General features: G+C 48.6%; 1 protein-coding gene across 2 annotated transcripts in view; it reads left to right on the top strand.

Moving 5' to 3' along the window:
• Positions 1–21,589, top strand: part of LOC119573249 (ankyrin repeat and BTB/POZ domain-containing protein BTBD11-like) — a 55,429-nt gene that overhangs the window by 31,309 nt on the left and 2,531 nt on the right. The window contains exons 3-16 of one of the 2 annotated variants that reach the window (XM_037920378.1): positions 8,961–10,310; positions 14,437–14,700; positions 14,850–15,088; positions 15,256–15,514; positions 15,697–15,839; positions 16,022–16,209; positions 18,207–18,475; positions 18,826–18,948; positions 19,097–19,362; positions 19,620–19,764; positions 20,010–20,300; positions 20,547–20,741; positions 20,923–21,160; positions 21,277–21,482. In XM_037920378.1, the coding sequence (XP_037776306.1) occupies positions 8,961–10,310; positions 14,437–14,700; positions 14,850–15,088; positions 15,256–15,514; positions 15,697–15,839; positions 16,022–16,209; positions 18,207–18,475; positions 18,826–18,948; positions 19,097–19,362; positions 19,620–19,764; positions 20,010–20,300; positions 20,547–20,741; positions 20,923–21,160; positions 21,277–21,482 (4,176 nt within the window). Of the gene's footprint in view, positions 1–8,960; positions 10,311–14,436; positions 14,701–14,849; positions 15,089–15,255; positions 15,515–15,696; positions 15,840–16,021; positions 16,210–18,206; positions 18,482–18,825; positions 18,949–19,096; positions 19,363–19,619; positions 19,765–20,009; positions 20,301–20,546; positions 20,742–20,922; positions 21,161–21,276; positions 21,483–21,589 lie in introns of both variants that reach the window. The other variant, XM_037920377.1, reaches the window with a different exon arrangement.

The following is a 21,589-nucleotide window of genomic DNA, read 5'->3' as shown; positions in this document are numbered from 1 at the left end:
GGAGAAATCGGCGGTTTGATTTACGCGCGCCGGTCGTAGAGGAATGGTGAGAACAGTGATCATGATTGTAAAGCTAATAAAACGACGATAAATCCGCGGAACGCTCGCTGGCAATGGCTTATTTTAGAGGAAATTGCACGAGGCGCTTCTGTGAAATCTCGAAGCATAAACCAGAAGACGGACGGCCGAGAGTGAGATACTTATTAAGGAAAGCAGACAAGGCGTAAAGTTTATGGCCAATAGCAAGAAGTGTGTCACCCGCCCCCTACCCTTGCCCCTACCCCCTCATCCCCCCCACGGTGTGACAAGACGACAACACGCGACACCTCATTATGGGATTGCCATAAGGGTCATACTTGTAAAAAATGAAGGTGAACGGGGGGGGGGGGGCTATACTCCCAATGAAATATTACATACGTACTGTAAAATAGATTTGAAAATATTAAAAGGAGGAAAAATACTTCTAAAGATAGGCTGTAGCATTATTGATATATCCATACAGGGTGGCTGATTTGCATACGTAAATGCTAGATACACGTAAGAGCTTTGTTTGTTTGTTCGTTTGCTTTCAATCTATTCATTGTCATGTTTGTTCTTTCTGGAGGGAGGCCCTTTTTTTGTGGCGCCGTCTTGGCCATTGATCCGTCTTGGCCATCTGTATATCTTGGCCACTGATCCGTCTTGGCCGCTTATATGTCTTGGCCATCTATACGTCTTGGCCATCTATTCGTTCTCCGGCATGGCTCCAACGGCTGGCCAAGTAATCACGTGATCACTAACTCATCATCAGGCAAGAGGGAGGGGAGGAGCGTGCAAGAAGATGGGGGAGGGAGATGGAAGGAGGAAAGAGGGAGAGAAGGGGACGTGGAAAAGGATCTCCCTTGGTGTATTGAGTAAGACCAGGCGTCGATATGTCATGTACGTGACTTGTCAAAAGGCAAATTGCTCTCGCCGGAGTGCTTAAGCGTTAATGATCACTTAATGGCCGCGGACAGCGCCATCTATCGCCTTGCGCAATCGGCGATCACTGCGTTTAATCCTTTCACCGATGCCACGCGATAGAGCGACGATATTAGTCAGACATTATCGGATAAAATCTCCGTCCTTGCGCGCCTGAAGGGCGGCGCGGCCCGGCGTGGCGTCCGCGGCCTTCGCCCGTCGTCGCTGCGCATGGCGTCGCTCGCTTGTTTCACGGCAACATTCTTACTCCCAGTTATGGCGGCCGCGTGACGTGAAAGTCGGTGCGGAATCGATGATGTATTAGCCGGGTGTGTCATTGCAGCAGATAAGGCTGGGTGTTTGAAAAGACGTTTCATGCAATTATGAACGTATTTAGGCCTCGCGTCTCGTGATATAGGCGACGTATTTATCCGCAGGAAGAGTGCGCAATGCTAATGCTGTTGCCATTAGCGAATTTATGTTGTCATTTGAATATCCAATGCCTTGGCCCTGACACGAAGCTCCTTAAAGAAGTGGTAAGTGGGTCACCCTTTACCCACTGGCACTCCCGTGAACCCACCCTTTGAAGCTCCCTCCCCATCCCCTCCGCGCCTCTCCTCACCCTGCCCCTCCTTTCCCCTTCCTCCCTTCCCCCTCCCTCCATTCTTAGCCTGCCCCTCCTATCCTCTTCCTCCCCCCTCGCCCTGACCCTCCTCCTCCCTCCACCTCAACCCTTTCCCGGTCTCGACCTCCAGCTATTAAAGTGGCTAATCTGATATGCATAAACTTATTTAGCGTCGTCACTTTTGACTGGCGCGAGGAGAGTAGGGTTTGAGGGGTGGGGGGCATAGGGTATGGGTAGGATGGGGCAGAGGGTAGAGGGGTAGGTGGTGATCGAGGTAGGGGTGGGGTTGGGGTAAGGGTAGAGGATAGGGGTATGGGGTGGGGGGAAGTGATTGGAGTTGGGGGAAGCGGGGAAGGGGTAGGGATAGGGGGTAGAGGTATGGCGCCACGGTAGATTATGAGGAGCGTGTCGGAGGGATTTTTTTTTTAAGGGGAGGAGGAGGGGAGAAGAGACGGATTGAGGGTCGAGATGAAGAGATGGGTTTCATTGGATGCTGTTGAGTATCTTCTCTTTTTTTTCATGAGCAGTTTTGTGATGCACTGGACGAGTGACTTGGAGAAATCAGTGTGAGTGGGCAGAGTGAGGTCCATTTAAGCCTAGGAATGGGGGCGCTTTTTGAGGCAGTGGGAGTAATAGAGGGAATATATTTGCAAGTTTATATGTTGGGATGTTGACCGAGCTATGCAACGAAATTCGTCTCTTATTTATTTTTTTTAGGACGAATTATATATTTTAAGGCAGGTATTTATCTCTAGATTCTCTTCTAAAACAGTGGCGGCGTCTTCGAAAAGTGACACGAAGAAAATGAGAAAGGAACTGACGAGGAAATTGCCCTGACTGCTTGCAAGACCTTGCACACTTGTCGTGATTCAAGTGCGCTGCAATAAACATTAATATTTAATAGTCGAGTGAAAAGAAGTGCTTGGCAGGACCCGACGAAGCCCTCGGGTGTAAGAAACGTGTTCGAGAATCATCGGCGGGAAACGTAGCATAAAATTCCAGCCTTTCGGCCCGATTTCTCTACCCTCTCTATTATGATTTTTGTTGTTCCTCTTCTCTTCACTGCCTTCTTTGGCCAAAATCCCTCACGAGTATTGTTCGTTATCCCGTGTATTGAGAGAAAAAAAGAGAGGAAGACACGATTAATCTCCGGGAGCGTAATGATAGCCGGGAATGGTAGCGTTTGAGACAACACTTCCGAGAATTCCACTGCTGGCGAGCCTTGAGGTGCCAGCAATTAGTTAGGTAAACAATGCCCCCTCCGTGCCGTCTGTCTGGCGCGCTTCGAGGCCGACGTCGAGAGGATTAAGAAAAAAAATGATGGAGTAGGGAGAGAGAGAGAGAGAGAGAGAGAGAGAGAGAGAGAGAGAGAGAGAGAGAGAGAGAGAGAGAGAGAGAGAGAGAGAGAGAGAGAGACAGACAGACAGACAGACAGACAGACAGACAGACACAGACAGAGACAGAGGTAGAGAGACTCAAAAGCTGGAATGAATGAATATATATCGATCAACTCTATTGTTTTGTCTTTTCTTCCCCTCTCTTCCTTTCTCTTCTCTTCTCGTCTCTTCTCCTCTCCCTCCCTCATCATCCATGAATAACATGAAAGGCTAATTAATCGTACGGATGTTACCAACTCTTTCGCGGAAATATAGAGGCGGCAATAAGGAAAGTGATGAAATCCTCGATCCTCCTCCGGGCAGCGGGTCGATAGGGAGTTCGTTAAGAAGCATAGGATTAGAAACCTTGATGCGATGACTGTCTTTTGTTTTGTTTTTTTTTTTGCTTATGATTATCACTTCAGATATCAGTGGTAGTGGTAGCTGTAGTGGTATTAATGATAATTATATTAATAATGCCCGTGAGAACGATAATAGTATGGAGATTAGTAAGGATGATGGTGATGGTGATTGTGAGATAATGATATTGATAAAGATAATTATAGTAATCAACATCATCACTGTCATTATCGCCATCACCATCACTAAAACCATCACCATCATAACCACCACCATCATCATCATTATCATTATCATCACCATCACCATCATCATCATCATCATCATCATCATCATCATCATCATCATCATCATCATCATCATCATCATCATCATCATCATCATCATCATTATCATCATTACCACCAATAACATTAGTATTAGTATCGATCGTATCATTATTATTACTTAACACTATCAATACTTTACGGTTTTTGCTTTTCACGATAGAAAGTAGAATGGAGTTATCGCAATGATGATGATTATGAGAATTATGGGAAAATGACTATGAATGACTGTGAAATAGTGAAAGCCGGTATAATGATGCGAATACTAATTGGAGCGATAGTCCTGATAATAATGATACAAAAAAGGCATAGCATCAATTGAAGAACTAGTGATTACTGCTTCTGTTTGTTGTTGTTGTTATTATTATTATTTTTTGTTTGTTGTTGTTGTTTATATTGATTATTTTTCTTGTTGTTGAAATAGTAATAATAATGATTATTAGTAATAGTAGCAATAGTATCATTATTGTTATTGTTGTTGTTGTTATTATTATTTTTTTTTATTATTATTATTTATTATTATTATTAGTAGTAGTAGTAGTAGTAGTAGCAGTAGTAGTAGTAGTAGTAGTAGTAGTAGTAGTAGTAGTAGTAGTAGTAGTATAATTATTGCTCAATTATTTTAATTATTATTGTTGTTATTTTGTTATCACTGCTGCCTCTACTATTACTACTACTACTACTACTACGGCACTAACGCTGTTGATAATAATGTCAGTAATAATGATATCGATATCTATGACGAGGAAATGTCAGCGAGCAGAGGCAGAAGCAACGACCAGGCCAAGAAGGTTCCTCTCCGTCCTTCAGAAAGCTAAACGCCGAGAGGGATTTCGTTACAGGCCGTGGCACCCTTTTTTCTGAGTGACCTGCTGACCCTTGGCTAGTAGGGGGGGGGGGGAGGTGATGCGTAAGGCAAGGGAGAAGGAGGAGGAGGGGAGGGGAAGAATGAAGAGGAGGAGGAGGGAAGGGGAGGGGTAGGGGAGAATAAAGAGGAGGAGGAAGAAGAAGAAGAAGAAGAAGAAGAAGAAGAAGAAGAAGAAGAAGAAGAAGAAGAAGAAGAAGAAGAAGAAGAAGAAGAAGAAAAAAAAAAAGAAAAGAAAAAGAAAAAGAAAAAAAAAAGAAGAAGAAGAGGAAAAGGGAAGGGGGAGGCATAAAGAAGGTTTGGGGGTTGGGGGAAGGAAAGGGGTGGAAAGGGAAGTAGTAGATGGAGGGGAAAAGAGAAAAGAGGAAGCACATAAAAAGAAAATAAGAAAGAACAGGAATAACGAAGGGTTAGGAGAATAGGGAAGGGAGGAACTGAAGAAAGATTAGAGATGGGAAGAGAGAGGGAAATGGGGAACACGAAGAAAAAGAAGGATTAGATGGGAGAGAAGGACGTCGGTTGAGATATCAGCGAGAGAATCGGACCGACAGGGACAGCGCTGCGACGGACCGTGTGGGGTTCGAGGCTTGTAAGGGATTTGTCGCCCGTCGATGCTGCGTGGGGGTGTGGGGGGGGGGGTGGACGCGGGTTGGGGGTGTCACTCTGTATGTCTTTTTCTCTTGTCTATCTGTTTGCATACCTCTGTCCCTCTTCCTGTTTTCATCTCTCTGTCTGTCTGTTTTTTTTTCGTATTCTCTCTTCCTCTCCCTCCCCCTCCCACTCTATCTGTAGATGCATGTCTGCTTATCTATTTACATACGTATTGTCATTCACGAACGTCGTCAGTGCCCTAACACTAATCCACATTACCTTCCCAACACCGTCGACTTTGGAGAAATAAAAGAACGCGATCGACATTAAGCCATTAAGGAAACCCTCCCCCCGCCCCCCCTTCCGTCCGCCAGAGCCCGGCCGCCCATCCGTCTGCGTCGCCGCCCGTGCCACCGACCTTCCCCAACGCTCTCCATCTTCTGAACAAATTCCTCCTCCTCCTTTCCTCCTTCCTGTTCCCACTCTTCCATCAGTTTCCTTCTTTAAGGGGGGGAATAACGCCCCCTTTCACCCCCACCCCCATAGGCCTAGGGACGGCGGTGATGGACGTGACAATGGCAGGCAGAAAGTGTCGGGTCGAGACAATGCCAAAATGCCCGGCTGCCGCGGAGGAGGAGGCCCGCCATCCGTCAGTGTTCTTTGGCGATGGGACGCGGGGGCAGAGGGGAGTGATAAATAGATGGACATATAGATAGAGAGACAGATTGATAATTAACGAGAGGAGAGAGGAGAAACAGTAAGGCACAGAGCGAGAGACAGACACACCCGCAGAGAGATAGAGAGAGAGAGAGAGAGAGAGAGAGAGAGAGAGAGAGAGAGAGAGAGAGAGAGAGAGAGAGAGAGAGAGAGAGAGAGAGAGAGAGAGAGAGAGACAGACAGACAGAGAGACAGAGACAATTGAATCGCGCACCCATGTGAAAAGGCGTCTCCGATGCTCATTTGTTTCGCGCTTCCCGCCTCCACGAAGCGATGGGAAGGCGCGCGCGGGAAAATTGTACGGTGCTCCTGATAGAGACAGATGTTCCTTGGCGATGACGGGAGCGAAGTTTTAATTGCGAGAAAAGGGGAGCATTGTCTCCGGTTTGAAGGATTTTCTCGGCTGTTGCGTCGTCTTCATCGCGAGGGATTTGATGAACGGGATACATGATGGATTTATTTGTTAATAGTCGCTGACGAAATGAGGAGTATAAATCCGGGTAGGCGATTATGGGAGCGAGACTGTGTAATAAATAAACTAATGTACATCGTCTATTGGGTTTAGTGTAGGTAATGAGATAAAAATGTAATGATAGTACTTGTGAGTAAGCTATGGTAGTACAGATGATAGTTGCGACAGAAGTAATAAATGATTTTTCGAAATAACAGATGGCGAGGAGATCTTACCATGATGAATCGTAAAGCTCATCTTCGCTAATACCTAATTACAAGACAACAGCGATTGCGGAGATAACTGACAAGGTGATGACGCGATGACACACCTCCGTGGTAAAAAAAAAAAAGAAGAAACAGAAAACCATACAAAGCTACAAAATAAACAAATAAAAAAGTAATGAAAAGAAAGTCTCACAAAAAAAAGAACTCTCCCGCTGTGGAATAGCCGGCAGTGATCACATTCATTATTCACTTTCTCGGCCGGGGACGCGTCTCGACTCACTCCGTCGGCGGCGTCGGCGGAGGGGGCCTAGTGTAGTTGATAGGGCGATTGCTATGACGACAATTAAAGTGATAAGGCTATTGCTTTTTAAGAATTACTGAGATTGTTGTGGGTTTTAGTAACTCAATGTATGTTTTTTTGTTTTTTTTTTGTTCATAGGTTTCGTTTTTTCCGTCTTTTCTTTCTTTTCGTTTTTTTTTTCTCTTTTCTTTTGTCTCTGTTCTTTCCCTTTCTCCTTTATCCGTTTTATTCTCTCTTTTCTCTTACTACCTTCTCTTCTCTTACCTTTCTCGTGTTCCCGATTATTATCTTTAAGTCGAACAAAAAGGGGGAGGGGATGAAAATAATTAAATAAGTAAATAAAAGACAATACAAAACAGAGAACAAAGACCAACTAACTTTCCTATCCCGAGAAATCAATTACAAAACTCACTTGTATTGCACGCCACGAAAAAGCTCCCTCCCATCCGGCATCTTCATTCACCAAGCGTTTGAGATCATCCCTTAGTAATAAAGGTTCATCTTGCTGTATCCTGTGTCGCCTTGTTTTACTCGGCGTCGCCTTGTATTATTCTGTGACTCCTTGCTTTCTTCTGTGTCGCCTCGTTTTATCCTGTATCGCCTTGCTTTATTCTCTGTCGCTTTGTTTTGTCTAGTATCGCCTTATATTATTCTGTGACTCCTTCTTTTATTCTGTGTCGCTTTTTTATTGTTTTGCAGGGAGTGTGTGTGAAAAGAATGGTGATAGGGAGATTGGCCTGAAGCGGAGGGCGGTGTGAGCGTTGGGTTCAAGGGGGATTGTCGTTAAAGTGCTTGGTGTCGCTAGGGAATTGGTCTTTGGGTCGTTATGGAATTGGTTTTTGTATATATATATATGTATATGTATATATATATATATATATATATATATATATATATATATATATATATATATATATATATATATATATATATATTTTTTTTTTTTTTTTTTTTTTTTTTTTTTTTTTTTTTTTTTATTATTCTTATTATTACTATTATTATAAGGAGGGGGGAGGAGGGAGGGAGATGTTAAGTGGTTGTGTTTTGGATGGATTTTTAAAATGTTTTTGTTTTTTTCGTGTTGGTTGGATTTAGTTAAAAGGTTTGGCGTTTTGGTTTCATGGTTATTTTTCTTTATTTTTCACTGTTAATCTTAGGGAGTATATTTCTCTGTTCATCTAATCGATTGGTTTTAATTGTTTATTTTTTTCTCTCTAGTTATTCATTTATTTGCTGTGTATGTGCTGCAATATATGGAGATGACGCCTGTGCGCTACAATGTGATAGTAACAGGACCCATGTAACTGGAAAACTAAACAAACCTTCCTTTTCCTTCCATCTTCATCCCCTCCCCCGAAAAAATAAACAAATAAATAAAAGAAATATCATACTATATAATCACTTTCTCCCCATAATCTCTTTGAAAGATAAAAAAAACAAAAAAACTCACATTGTTGTCGTATGTATATGATTTACTCTTTCGCCGCGTCAAACACCATTATATTACATGAGTCCCCGTCACATGTCAAAGAAAACGGTATAAATCAAACAAGTGATTACAACCTCACACAGCTCAACCATAATCATGTTTTGTCCATCTGATTCCTCCTGTCTTCGCCTGTCCATCAAAAATACTAATAAATAGATAGACAAAAGAGTAATGATGATAAAAGAAAGATACACACAAAAAAAAGCGGGATTCTCATTTTGCTGACGTGTTTTCAAAGTGTGTGATTTGTGTTGGCTTTTGTGTCATATCGGAGAATGAGTAATGATGTTATGAGTTATGAGGAGATATTAGTGTTGGAAGGGTTGGTTGTTGTTTTGTGTGTGTCGGGGGGGGGGGGGGCGCTGTTATTCATAATGAATTCTTGCAGATTTTTAAAATGTTTTCTATGTACAAAGGAAGGGATTTTTTTTTTCGTCATTGATATTCGTTGTTGTTTATATGTTGTTTGTCGTTTATGGTCTGAGTAATTTATCTGCATCGGTTGACCTTCGGCTTGTGTGGTTATTCCTCTGTTTGGCCGCACCTTGTTCGAGCTGACGTCATTATCATTTTCATAGTTGCTTTTGTTATCATTGTTGTTATTGTTGTTATTATTGGTGTTGTTTTCATTGTACTCTTAATCATGACTCGCATTATTATTGTGACTGACGTGTTCCCGTGTTCCTTCCGCAGAGCCGAGGGCGTGAGAGCCGCGCCGGGTCCCGCGAGCGCCTCGTGGGCGCCCCCCTCAGCCTGGCGCAGCGAGACTACCCCAGGCACGACTACTATCAGCACAAGCCCCAGGACTATCCTAGTAAACTTCAAGATTATCCGAGCAAGGGGCAGGACTATCCAACCAAACCCCAAGACTACCCAGGTAAACCCCAGGACTACCCCAGCAAACCTCAGGACTATCCTGGCAAGCCGCAGGACTACCCAGGCAAACCTCAAGACTACCCGGGGAAGCCGCAGGACTACCCGACCAAACCTCAGGACTACCCTGGCAAGCCCGGGGACTACCCGGCCAAGAATGGCGTGAGCACTCCCGTGTACAAGGCGCAGAGCCGAGAGGTCGTCCCCGCGCAGCGCCAGCAGTCTCCGGGCGTCGCCCTGGGCATGATGAGCTCTCCGGGCGGAGGCGCCGCCTTGCGCGAGCGCGTGGCGTCGCCGCACCGCGTCACGTCGCCGCCAGTCAAGCTGCAGGAACCGCAGCGCCTGGCCAGCCCGCCCGTCAAGATGGCCGACGCGCGCGCGCAGCACGACTACGGCAAGGTCGACCTGCCCAAGCTGGAGGGCTCGCCCGCGGGCGGCGTGGGCGTGCCGCGCCTCAGCCCCGCGGGCCTCGGCAGCCACTTCGTGCAGCAGTACCCGGAGCGCGACACGCCGGCCGCGTCGCAGAGCGGCGGCAGCAGCGCCGCCGTGTGGGAGGGCGGCTACCCCCTCACGCCCGAGAAGTACTCGGTGTCCGGCCCGCCCACCTCCACGTACTCGCCGCTGCCGCTGTCGGCGCTGCACATGCAGTCGTCGCCATCGCACGGGCAGCGCGTGCAGCACGACCCTCCCGAGAAGGTGCTCGACGCGCTCGACCAGAAGAAGGACCTGAGCTACTCCTGCAGCAGCGGCAACAACAACAGCAGCAGCCCGGGCGCGGAGGACGCCGTCGAGGACAAGTACCGGGAGTACCCGGCGGAGAAGGACGAGGGCGGCGACCAGGAGGTGCTGGTCGACGGCTGTGACCTGCAGAAGCTGGCCGAGGTGACCAGCAAGACGGCGCTCACCGTCCTGCCCGACGATGTGGACACCTACAATGAGCTGAACAAGCACCACCTGAACGGGCACCTGAGCGCTCATCTGGACCACCTGGGCCGGCCTGCGGGCCAGCTGACCCCCGAGAGCACCGACTGCGGCTCCCTCAGCAAGAGCTCCTCCGACGGCGACCACATGATGAACCGCAAGCGGCCGCCGACCAAGCTCAAGTCGAAGCGGCGGAACATCCTGTCGTTCCCGCACCACCTCTCCGTGGACGAACTGCGGGTCATTCAGGCAAGTTGGGCGGCGGGAGTTCTAGGTTTAAGAGGTTGGGCGAGGGCTGGAGGCAGGACGCAGGCTGCCACTTATAAGGTCTCAGTCAATAAGCAGCAGTGTGTGTGCCGAGTAAGTCATGTTGGTTGCCCTAGCAAGCGAGTCGCAGAGCATACACTTTAGTCAACTAATCTAGTAGGTTCGCAGTAAATTTACAATCAGCACCAAATAAAGTCACGCTCAAGCTGAGAATGATAAGCCAGTTCTCAGGAGCTAAAATTCAGGCTAACAACTTTGCACTGGAAATACTTGCGGTGAAGATCGCTCATTCAGCTAACTACCAGGGTCTTGATCCTGAAGTAAGAGAGTTGAAGGCTCCGGTGGCAGAGGGCGTGGCTCTCGACGCATGACTGTAGGTGCTAGAAGGGTCGCTCTGGCATATTGAGGGCGGCTTTAGACTTATCAGGAATCGGATCCGGTGATCTCTTCGCCACATCCGCCAATAGCTAGGCGTCCTCCCTGCTTGCTTGGGTGGTCTTAACACACTTAATTCGCTTTTAAGGTGCTCTAAAGGTTTTGCAAGTCATGTGTCAACGGGATTTATCTTCACATTGCATTCGGTCTTAAATGTAATACCACAAGCGATCATCCCCTGTGTCTGGCGAAATTGACACTTCAGTACCATGACGTATGTGCCGGATTCTCTATGCTTAGGTCAGAGGTCAAGCGATGGGGGGCAGGGGTTAGGTCTGTGGAGCGCGGCCACCCGTAATTAGACGGCGCTGAACCATTCGTATCATAAGAATCGGGCGAGGAAGAACTCAGTTCACCTCAGAAGTAATGAGCAAACGGGCCTTGCCGGGACGTCACCAACACACATTTACCGCCGAGCCGATTATACGTATCCATCTTGGTTTATGCTCGGTCGCAAAACCTCCGATCGAGACTTTTTTTCCGCGCGTGGATCACTCACACCTTCATGGGCGCGGAGGAAGTCAGTCGGGCAAAGTCACACCTGCATTATCTCTGCGGTTGTTCCTTCGCATTAAAACCCACCATTAAGGGCGCTCTCGTGTGGGCTACCCATCTCCTCGGAGTGTCACGGCGCCATTTTAATTAATGGCACTTCGTCCCCGACACCAGGCCATGAGCCCGGCGCAGGGGGCGAGCGAGGGAGGGTGCAAGTTAGGCCAGTGTGTCGGCAATAGGGCTCTTCCTGTCACGCGAAACTCATTCCCGGCGAAGGAAATGCGAAAGGGATGGGATAGAGAGGGAACAGATGCAACTCTCACTTGGCGAAACGTACATGGAATTAACAGCAAGGGGAAAAATGAGGCGTTTCGTTGCTCTGTATTAAAGGGAATGTGATTTCATGGCCGTGGCACTTATGGTGTGTGGCGCAGCGTGGGGTGTGAGATTTAGGACGTATAAGATTCATGTAGGAAAAGGAGAAGGAGCGGGTCATGACATTTTTATCATTCGTGTCCTATTTTACTCAGAATGAAAAAAAAACAAAACAATGATAATGATACGGGATAGAAGAAGAAGAAGGAAAAAGAAAAAAAAGAGGAGGAGAAGGAGAAGAGGGAGCAGGAGAAGGAGAAGGAGAAAAAGAAGAAGGAGACGACGGAGATGAACAATAAGAAAGACGAAGAGGCGAAGGAGAAGAAAAGAGACAAGGGAGGAAAGCCTCGCGAGGGCAGGTTGGCAGCGGTGCCAAATAGAAATGAATAATCCGACGATCTCGTGCAGGCTGCTCGTTCATCAGGCGATCGGCGCGCGCGAGGGAGCCAGCCGCCACAGCCGCTGGTCGCCGCGAATTATGGCCCGTTAATGGACTTCCGCACTTCGGCCGCACGCTCTTTAGTATGATAATTGGGCTTCATTGGGGATTAGGAGCCTTTTCTGAAAGTGTGAGGGTGTGTGGGTGGTTGAAGCTTGTGTCTGTATGTCTCAGGGGGGTTCTCTGTGTGCGGGTATGTATATGTTTATGTATATATATATATATATATATATATATATATATATATATATATATATATATATATATATATATATATGTATATATATATATATATATATATATATATATATATATATATATATATATATATATATATATATATATATATATATATATATGTATGTGTGTGTGTGTATGTGTGTATGTATATAGATAAATAGATTGATAGATAGGTAGATATACACATACACATACACACGCACACTCACCCTCCCCCCCCACTCACACACAAGATACATAGGTAGTTACACGCACGCACACGCGCGCGCACACACACACACACACACACACACACACACACACACACACACACACACACACACACACACACACACACACACACACACACACACACACACAACACACACACACACACACACACACACACACACACACACACACACACACATACACACATGTCTGTCTGTGCGTGCGTGCGTATGTGTATTTAGCTGTCCATGGAACAGCACTTGCTTAGCATCTGTGAGTGTCCCCCCCCCCCCCCCGCCCTGCAAACCAACGCGCGAGAGCAGCTGGCCCTCACACACCGAAGAACACACCCGACTTTAAGACGCACGTATGCAAATAAGCCGTGTGTCTCGTCAGCGTGCGTGTTGAGAATGCCCGACACTTTCCGAGTCCTTCACCGCCCTGACTACGAGCCTCGACGTGGCCTGCCCTCTGGTGACGGCTGGGCGAACATCCTCCCGCCTGGACACCCGGCGACCTTGTCCGTCTCGCCCCGAGTGGATCGGTGGAGCTCGGGCACGGGGCGGGGCGGGGCACGGGCGCCTGAGTGGATCGGTGGAGATCGGGCACGGGGCGGGGCGGGGCACGGGCGCCTGAGTGGATCGGTGGAGCTCGGGCACGGGGCGGGGCGGGGCACGGGCGCCTGAGTGGATCGGTGGAGCTCGGGCACGGGGCGGGGCGGGGCACGGGCGCCTGGCTCCCTCCTCGGCCTGGGGGGGGGAGTCTGCTTGTTGGACAGGTGGATGGATGGATAGAGAGAGATAGAGAGGTAGTGGTAGAGGTAGAGATGGAGATTGGAGATGGAGAGAGAGAGATAAAAATAGAGATGGCTAGATGGATGGCTAGATAGATAGATAGATAGATAGATAGATAGATAGATAGATAGATAGATAGATAGATAGATAGATAGATAGATGGATGGTTTGACAGAGAGAGAGAGAGAGAGAGAGAGAGAGAGAGAGAGAGAGAGAGAGAGAGAGAGAGAGAGAGAGAGAGAGAGAGAGAGAGAGAGAGAGAGAGACTAACGCCCTTCGCATCCTTGACGGAAATATAAAGAATTCCAGTGTAATGAACCATCTCTTGAGAATTCCAATCTTCACCCTCACAACACGGTAGTTTTTCATTCATTTGTTTTTCTCTCTCTCTCCTTTTTTTTCGCGCGATGAAAATTAATTCGAATCTCTGCTGTTCGGATAATTTTGATAGATCGATCAGTCCGAATTAGTCCTTTTAATTTATTAATCTTTTTTTTTTTCTCTCTCTCTCTCGCTCTTTGTCGGTAGATATGAAATCCATAAATATGAAGCGGATCATCGTTCAAAAAAAAAAGAAAAGAAAAAAAAAAACAAGGACAGGAGATAATGGGAGATTTAGGCCTACATTCGCTCCAGGTGTTGACATGCAAAGAGCTCATGATTTATGCGCGAGGTTGTTTAATTTCCCTCGGGCCCGATATTTTCACTGTGCGACTTAATGACGGTTGATTTTAGCCTCGATTTGTTGTGTATTAGACTTTGAAATGAAGGTGTTCTTATTTATTATTATTTTTTTTTATTATTATTTTTTTATTATTATTATAATTTTTTTTTTTTTGCGTGTGAGTTTTTCTTTTTTTTTTTTAGGGTGTGAGGTGTGCCGTGTTAGGTGTTTCGTGTCAGTTGATTCAGAGCGGGAAGGAGTTATGATTTGGCCTTGGAATAAGTTTTAAACTTTTTGTTTTTTTCTGTTTTTCTTTTGCTGTCTAATAAGTCATAGCAGAATAATATTTTTTGAGAATTTCCCTGGCATTTAAATTGACAGAAACACGGCGTCACCTTGATCTTCAGTTGACTTCCTCAACTATTCTAACAATCTCCTCCCCCCCCCCCCCCACAGCGCCGCCAAGACTCGTACGGCGGCGGGTCGTCCTCGGACGAGAACAGGTCGTCCGGCCACGCCTCCATGTCCGACGGCCACACCTCCTCCTCGCCGCCCATCGACTCGCTGCCGCGCCACGACCACCTGAGGTCCAACCTGAAGGTGGTGCCCGAGGACGAGCGCCTCTCGGCGGCCGTGACCTCGGTGGCAGCGGGCTACAAGGGCGCGGGATCCGGCAGGCGAGGTCAGCCCAGGCCGCGCCACAGAGCCACGCCCTCCAAGGTAAGGGGAACGAGTGACTCCTTTTGCTCTACATTTCGTGAGATCTGCTTCTCGGATTTAATTAGTACACGAATCAGCGGATGTCTGTCCGAGTCAGCGAGAAAAATGGCTAAGTGACGGAGTTGATCATGACACGCCTTTTATTCCAGGACGACCTGTCGCTCCCGCTGGAGAGCGCCAGCGGCCTGGAGGACATCAAGCAGGCCATAGAACAGCTGACGATGCGCTCGCAGGGCTCGAGGACCAGCTACTCCACCTCGACGTACTCCTCGATGTCGGGGTCGGAGGGCGAGCCCGTGCGCCGCCTCATGCGCCACTCGTCCCTCGAGACCATCAACACCAACGTCACCGCCGCCGACGAGTTCGTGTGGGTCGACTCGCACAACAGGTAAGGCCCCGGGGACGGGTGGGGGTGGGGGGGTCGTTGTACACGATAGGGCCTGCGGGTCCGTCTCCGCGATAGGTCTTCCTGAGAGCGGGACGAAAGTCATGGAAATTCGGCCATAAGTATTCGCGTCCTCGTATTCTAAATCCTTCCTCCTCTCCCCTCCCCAGACTGGTGGAGCTGCAGCAGCTGCCGTGGAGCAACCACGACGTGCTGCGCGTGGTGCAGCAGGGCCGCGTGCGGGAGCAGCTGGACCGCGTGAGCATGGAGGCCGTGCCCAGACTCTCGTACCTGCTGCAGAGGGCGCTGGTGCGCGTGGCCCGGGAGGCGCAGAGGCTCACGCGCCCCCTCGCCATGTGCAGCAAGCAGGAGGTGTCGTCCGCCCTCAAGATCGTCCTCTCGCCCGCCCTCGCAGACTCCTGTATCAAGGTGGGTCACCACAGACGCTCGCTTTGTTATTTCCGTTATGCCTTCATTAATTGACTTTGAATACTTATTTTATAGCGTCTCGAAGGCAACCCTGTCATACTTTCCAGACTACATTTCTTTGTTGTTTTGGTAACCAGTAATCCTTAGACGTTTGATCTAACCACACTCTTTTGGTGTCCCAGGCATGCTTGCGAGCCGCGGCCATGTACACGGTGTGCGGCGACCAGCTGCGGCAGTCGAAGAGCGCGCGAGCGGGCCTCAACCTCTCGGTGGGTCGCTTCATGAGGTGGATGTGCGACGTCCGGATCGGGAAGTTCATTCATGAGTGAGTCGAGCTACTCATATTGGGCGTGCCGTGTTTCTTGCATGGTTGGATTATTGTTATAATCAAAATTATCAATGAGGAATTCGCATCAACGTTACGAGGAAAATCCAGGAAAGAATAAATGACTGAATTTGATGTTAGTCCCCGCCCTCCTCCTAACACGAAGCCTCCCCTCCCCGCAGATACGCGGCCGTGTACCTGACCGCCGGCATGGAGAACCTCCTGGAGGAGATGGTGCTGCAGTGTCTCCCGGCGGAGGAGGACCACATGCTCACCGCCAGCGTCTTGGAGCACGCCATCGCCAACAACGGGGACCTGTGGGGCCTCCTGCAGCCCTACGCCCATCTCAACGCCGGCAGAACCGCCACGGGTACGTCCTCGGGTCCGGGTTTGGGAGAGAAGGAAGACGGGTGTTAAGAGCGTCATGCTTGGGGTGTTGTTAGAGAGGGGAAATGGAGTGAAAGTGTACGTTTTAAGGATTCAGGCCTTCTTAAATTAACTTGCGGTAACTAAGGAGTAAATAAATGATAATACAAACGTAAAACATATTCATGCAATCCGTCAAGAGAGAAAGAAGTCACTAAGCAAATGGTCATTAATATAATAGCAATAACAACAATGCCAACAACAGTAACAACGAAAGCCAAAACTGAACAGGAAATATCTCTCTGAGCTCAAAAGTCTCTTCCAGTGAACCCTCACTCCTTGGCCATCTGAAGTCCGGCGTCCTCTCGCCCCCCCCCCCTCTCTCTCTCTCTCTCTCTCTCTCTCCTCTCTCTCTCTCTCTCCTCTCTCTCTCTCTCTGCCTCTCTCTCTCTCTCTGCTCTCTCCCCTTCTCCTCCTCTCTCTCTCTCTCTCTCTCTCTCTCTCTCTCTCTCTCTCTCTCTCTCTCTCTCTCTCCTCTCTCTCTCTCTCTCTCTCTCTCTCTCTGCCTCTCTCTCTCTCTCTCTCTCTCTCTCTCCCTTTTCTCTCTCTCTCTCTCTCTCTCTCCTCTCTCTCCTCTCTCCCTCTCTCTCTCTCTCCTCTCTCTCTCTCTCTCTCTCTCTCTCTCTCTCTCTCTTCTCCTCTCTCTCTCTCTCCTCTCCTCTCTCTCTCTCTCTCTCTCTCTCTCTCTCTCTCTCGTTTTGATTTATTCGCCGTGGCTCCGCCCCTTTTCGCGCTTGTGCTTGCAGTGGCCACTTCTTGGTGCCATCTTGGTGCTCTTCCTTTTTTCCTTTGCTTGCTTCTCTTGTTTTTATTTTAGTTTCCTTATTGTTTGCTTCTATTTTTGCTTTGTGTTTAGTCTTATTGATTATTTGATATATTTTTTTACATTTTGTTTGTAGCACAGTTTTTCTTGCCTTCTTTTTTTTTCCTTGTCCTTTTTTATATTTTATATTTTACGGTTTCTTTCTCCGTTCCTCTTTATCATTCAGCGTTATTCACTCTTTTCTTCGTTTCTCCTTTTTCATTTCCTCTTGACTTTCCTTTTACATCTTCACTTCCAATTCCCCATTCTTCCCCTCCCTGTCTCCCACTTTCTCGCACGAATAAAAGGTCAACATAAGAAGTAAAAATAGATAAAGACATAAACAGACAAAACATGAATAAATGAAGTAATTAATAGATAAATGAATAAATAGATAGATAAATAAATAAACAGACAGATAAATATATAAATAGATGCTTGAAGTTAATCAAGTAAGTCAGTAAGTAGCCAGATAGATAATAGTAAAAAGAACCTTCCATTCCCCCCCCTTCCCGGGCATGAGTAAAACATCTTCCACGAAAGAGCGCTTGTTCAACACGCGCGCTGAACGGCTGAACACGCACCCACGACACTGATGATGGGCGGGGCAAAGGTAGCACATTCCCCTCTCTCGTGTTGGGCGTGGGCGGGTTTGTGGGCGCGTCTTGGCTTCCTCGTGGCGTTCGGGGGAAAGGGGGGGAGGGGGATGTTGTTGTTGTTGTTGTTGTTGTTGTTGTTGTTGTTACTAGTTTATGATGATAGTGATGATCATTGTTTTTGTTATTGTTGCCGCTGTTATTGTTGGTGTCATTGATGTTATTGTCATTATTATCATTATTATTATTATTGACATTGTTATTACTATTACTGTTATTGTTATTTTTTTCTTTTTTTATTATTATTGTTCTTCAGTTGTTTTTTGCAACTATTTGGCTTTATCGGTGTGAGGGATTGTTAGTGTGGCTGTTAGCATTTGTATTGTTGTTCTTGGTGTTATTGACGTAATTATTTGATGCAAGTTTTGCAGATTTAACGTTTTCATATATTTTTTGTTGCCATTCTGAGTTGTCAGTTACATAACGGTCGCTACCGTGTCTAGAGCATTCGCTTGACCCCCCCCCCCCCCCCTCTTCCCGCAGGCGCGCTGTGCCTCCCGCGGTGGGCCAGCACAGCCAGCATCGAGGCGGCGTCCGTGAGCAGCGCGTCCACGGGCGGCAGCCGGTCCAGCGGCGCCACCACGGGCTCCTCGGGGTCGTCGGGAGCCTCGGGATCCTCCGTCCCGCCCTCGGCAGCAAACGACGGCGCAGGCGGCGGCAGCGGGGCCTCCGGCAGCAGCAGCGGCCCGCAGCCCTCGAGGTGTTCGTCGAGCGTGACCTTGACCCCCGAGGAACACTCGAGGAGCAGCAAGGTAAAGGTAACCGTATCTCCCGTGTTGTCGAGCTCGCCTCTCCCACCTCGTCCTTGAGGGCCTTCCGGGGTTCTGTCCGGGTGTTTGCTTCGCTCCGGCGTCCTCAGGGCTTCCCTAGACAGGGAGTTCTGGATCGCATCGCTTCTCTTTTCTGATTCAGTGGCATGCCCACAACTTATAGACCAATTTTCTAACAACTGGCATCTGTAATGTAGCAACTTTTACTGCTCTCTTTCCTATACCTTTAAATGATATGTTGCTTATAAAATGCTTCCTAAAAAATAACAGTACCAGGCTGCGCATGAATTACTCCCAGGCCAAGTAAGCATATGTGACTGTCCTTCCTGCAGACTCTGGAGCAGTCCCTCCTGACGACGTGCGTGGGCTCCCTCGCCGAGCTGAGCGAGCTGCTGGGGCGCGTGGCTCCGCACCACCACCGGGCGGCCAACTCCTCCTCCCCGACCCGTGCTCAGGTGAGTCTCCCTGCTTCTCTGTGCATTCTAGAAGCAGAATAGCTGCGCTTGAATATGATTATGCTGGTTGAAAGAACAGCTTAACGCTTTATGAAACTGCAAACGGAAGCAAACACGATGGTAACCGTGCCACGCCCCCCTCCCTTAGGTGACCTGGGGACCGTCCGCCCTGCATGCCCTCTTCTACTTCATGCGGTGCAGCCAGCTGGAGCACGCCGAGCACGCCTCCCGCGCCCCCATCCAGGAGCTGGTGTACGAGCGCCCTTACATCGTGCTGCCGCCCCTGCTGGAGTGGGTCCGCGTGGCCACCGCCCACACCGAGCACAGGCACTCCACCGTGGTCGACAAGGATGACGTCATGCAGGCAGCCCGCCTCCTCCTTCCCGGCGTCGACTGCCCCGTCAGGATGATCGGGTGAGTTGAGGAAGCGGCGACGGCGCTCAGGGAGGGAACTCGTGTCCTGTCGCGGGTTTCTTGCTTAATTCTCGGATTTTTTTCGGCTCATAATGTGTTGTGTCCAAAGTCGTTTTTTTCCTCTGTCGACCATTTCTTAAAGTGTAAGTCCCACTGCCATGGATATACCACTAAATTGCCGTTATAGAATATAATCACCAGAATATTTTAATCTCATTAACTTATCGTAATCATTACTCTTCATTTTCCCCTGTCAGATACGAAGAACTCATGTGCCCGCGCCGCCAGCTGGACGAGATGGAATGCGCCAAGAAGTTCAAGGTGGACCTGGCCTTCAAGATGCTCTCGTGCGGGCGCTATGACCTGGTGCCGCACGCCCTCCAGCTGCTCCCGGCCACTAAGGTACTGTGAGAGTGTGGTTTGCAGTTGCAGCATCATTGCATCTCTCAAATTCAGTCAGATTCGATATTGATTTGTTTGAGATTGGTTGTTTTGTTTTGTTCATCATTAATTTTCTTGTTCGATATTTAGATTTCATGCATTTAAAAATAGTTCTTATTGTTATATCTTCGGGACATTGTAATTAGACACCAAACCCTATATAAGATGTATGACCTGAAAGTGACGGCCGCCCTCCCCCTCGACAGGTGAACACGGTGAACGAGTACGGGCTGACCCCGCTCATGCTGGCCTGCATTCGCGGCGACGAGCCCATGGTCAACATGCTCCTGGACGCCGGTGCTGACGTGGACGCCGAGACGCCCCCGACGGGCCCCGCCTACCTCATGGCCAACCCAGAGACACAGCACTGGACGGCCCTCACCTACGCTGCGATACATGGCCACATCAACCTGGCCAAGACGCTGCTCGAGAAGAATGCCAATGTCGAGGGAGGCGCGAGGCTGGCCGAGGAGAAGTGCACGGAGACGCCGCTGCAGGTTCGTCACGGAGGCTTGCTTGTCTTATCCTGTCTGGGGAGGAGGTTTTGTTCTGACGGAAAAGCTTTCAAAGTCTGTCATCAGATTTAGAAAAGGAAACCGTGTCACATGGTTACACAGGGGGATCCTTCTGTATTCCCAATTATATAAAGAACTATCTTTGATCTTATCTTTCGTAGTAGAATCTTATCTTTCGTAGTAGTCTCTAATAGGGGAAAACCAAATAAGCGTCTCTCCTATGAACAGGTTGCGGCAGCCGCAGGGAACACCGAGATGATGGCGCTCCTGCTGTCCTACGGCGCCAACCCTTACCTGTCGACGCTCATGAAGGACTCCCTGTGCTACTCCGGCGCCGCGCAACGAGGCTGCTACGCTGCCATCGCCGTCGCTGCGGCCCACGGCCAGAGGACGATTCTTCACAAGCTTCTGTCGCAGCCTCAGGTACGCTTGCAGTCGACTGTAGGAAAGGTGAAGGCTATTGTGGTGCGAGTTTTGGTACATTCCTGTAGTTTGATGCTTGTGTCAGTAGTTTTACTCTGTACTGATAATAATGCAACTAACAACTAAAACATTAAAATCTATTGATACGAGACGTCATAACATAATCTTTCGCCACTTCCAGCACGCCTCAGCGCGGGAAGTCCTCTCCCTGGAGGAGATCTTGGCTGAGGGCGCCAACGGGAACACATCGGACCGAGACCGCCGACCTGGCCGCCAGATGTGCATCGTCGACGACCCTTTCGGGAGAGGCAGCCTCGCCTCCTCGGCCTCGGACTCCTCGCAGGTCCTCAAGCTCACGAAGCAGCAGATCAAAACCCTGCAGGAAGCCATGTACCATTCGGCGGAGTCCGGCCACCTCGGTAAGGGGAATTCCTCGGGTCGCCCGGTTTCGATTCATTTTGCTTTTCTGAATATTTTCGCTGGCCCTTTTCAAAGGAGTGGTGAGAGATTAAAGGACATTGTTATCTCTCTGCAGAAATGACGCTGGACTTGCGAAATCTGGGCGTGCCGTGGACGCTCCACTGCTGGATGCACACGCTGGCCACCGCCCACGAACACCGCCTCGAGTCCATCATTGATCAGCTGTTGCAAGACTTCCTGCAAGTCTGGCCGGACGATTACTCGGCCCAGTTTGTGGACGAGTGCTTGCCGCTCCTCTTCACCATCTTCAGATATAGCAAGGTAACAGACAGTACATGTAATAATTTTATAAAATATGAATAGATGTTACAGTTGAGTTTCTTAACTAGACCTAATGAAAATATTAACTAAAGTTTGCATACGCTTAT

Source organism: Penaeus monodon, chromosome 5, assembly GCF_015228065.2.
Source record: "Penaeus monodon isolate SGIC_2016 chromosome 5, NSTDA_Pmon_1, whole genome shotgun sequence".
Classification (NCBI taxonomy): domain Eukaryota; kingdom Metazoa; phylum Arthropoda; class Malacostraca; order Decapoda; family Penaeidae; genus Penaeus; species Penaeus monodon.
The sequence above is the reverse complement of the archived record's forward strand: the minus strand, read 5'-3'. Positions and strand labels throughout refer to the sequence as shown.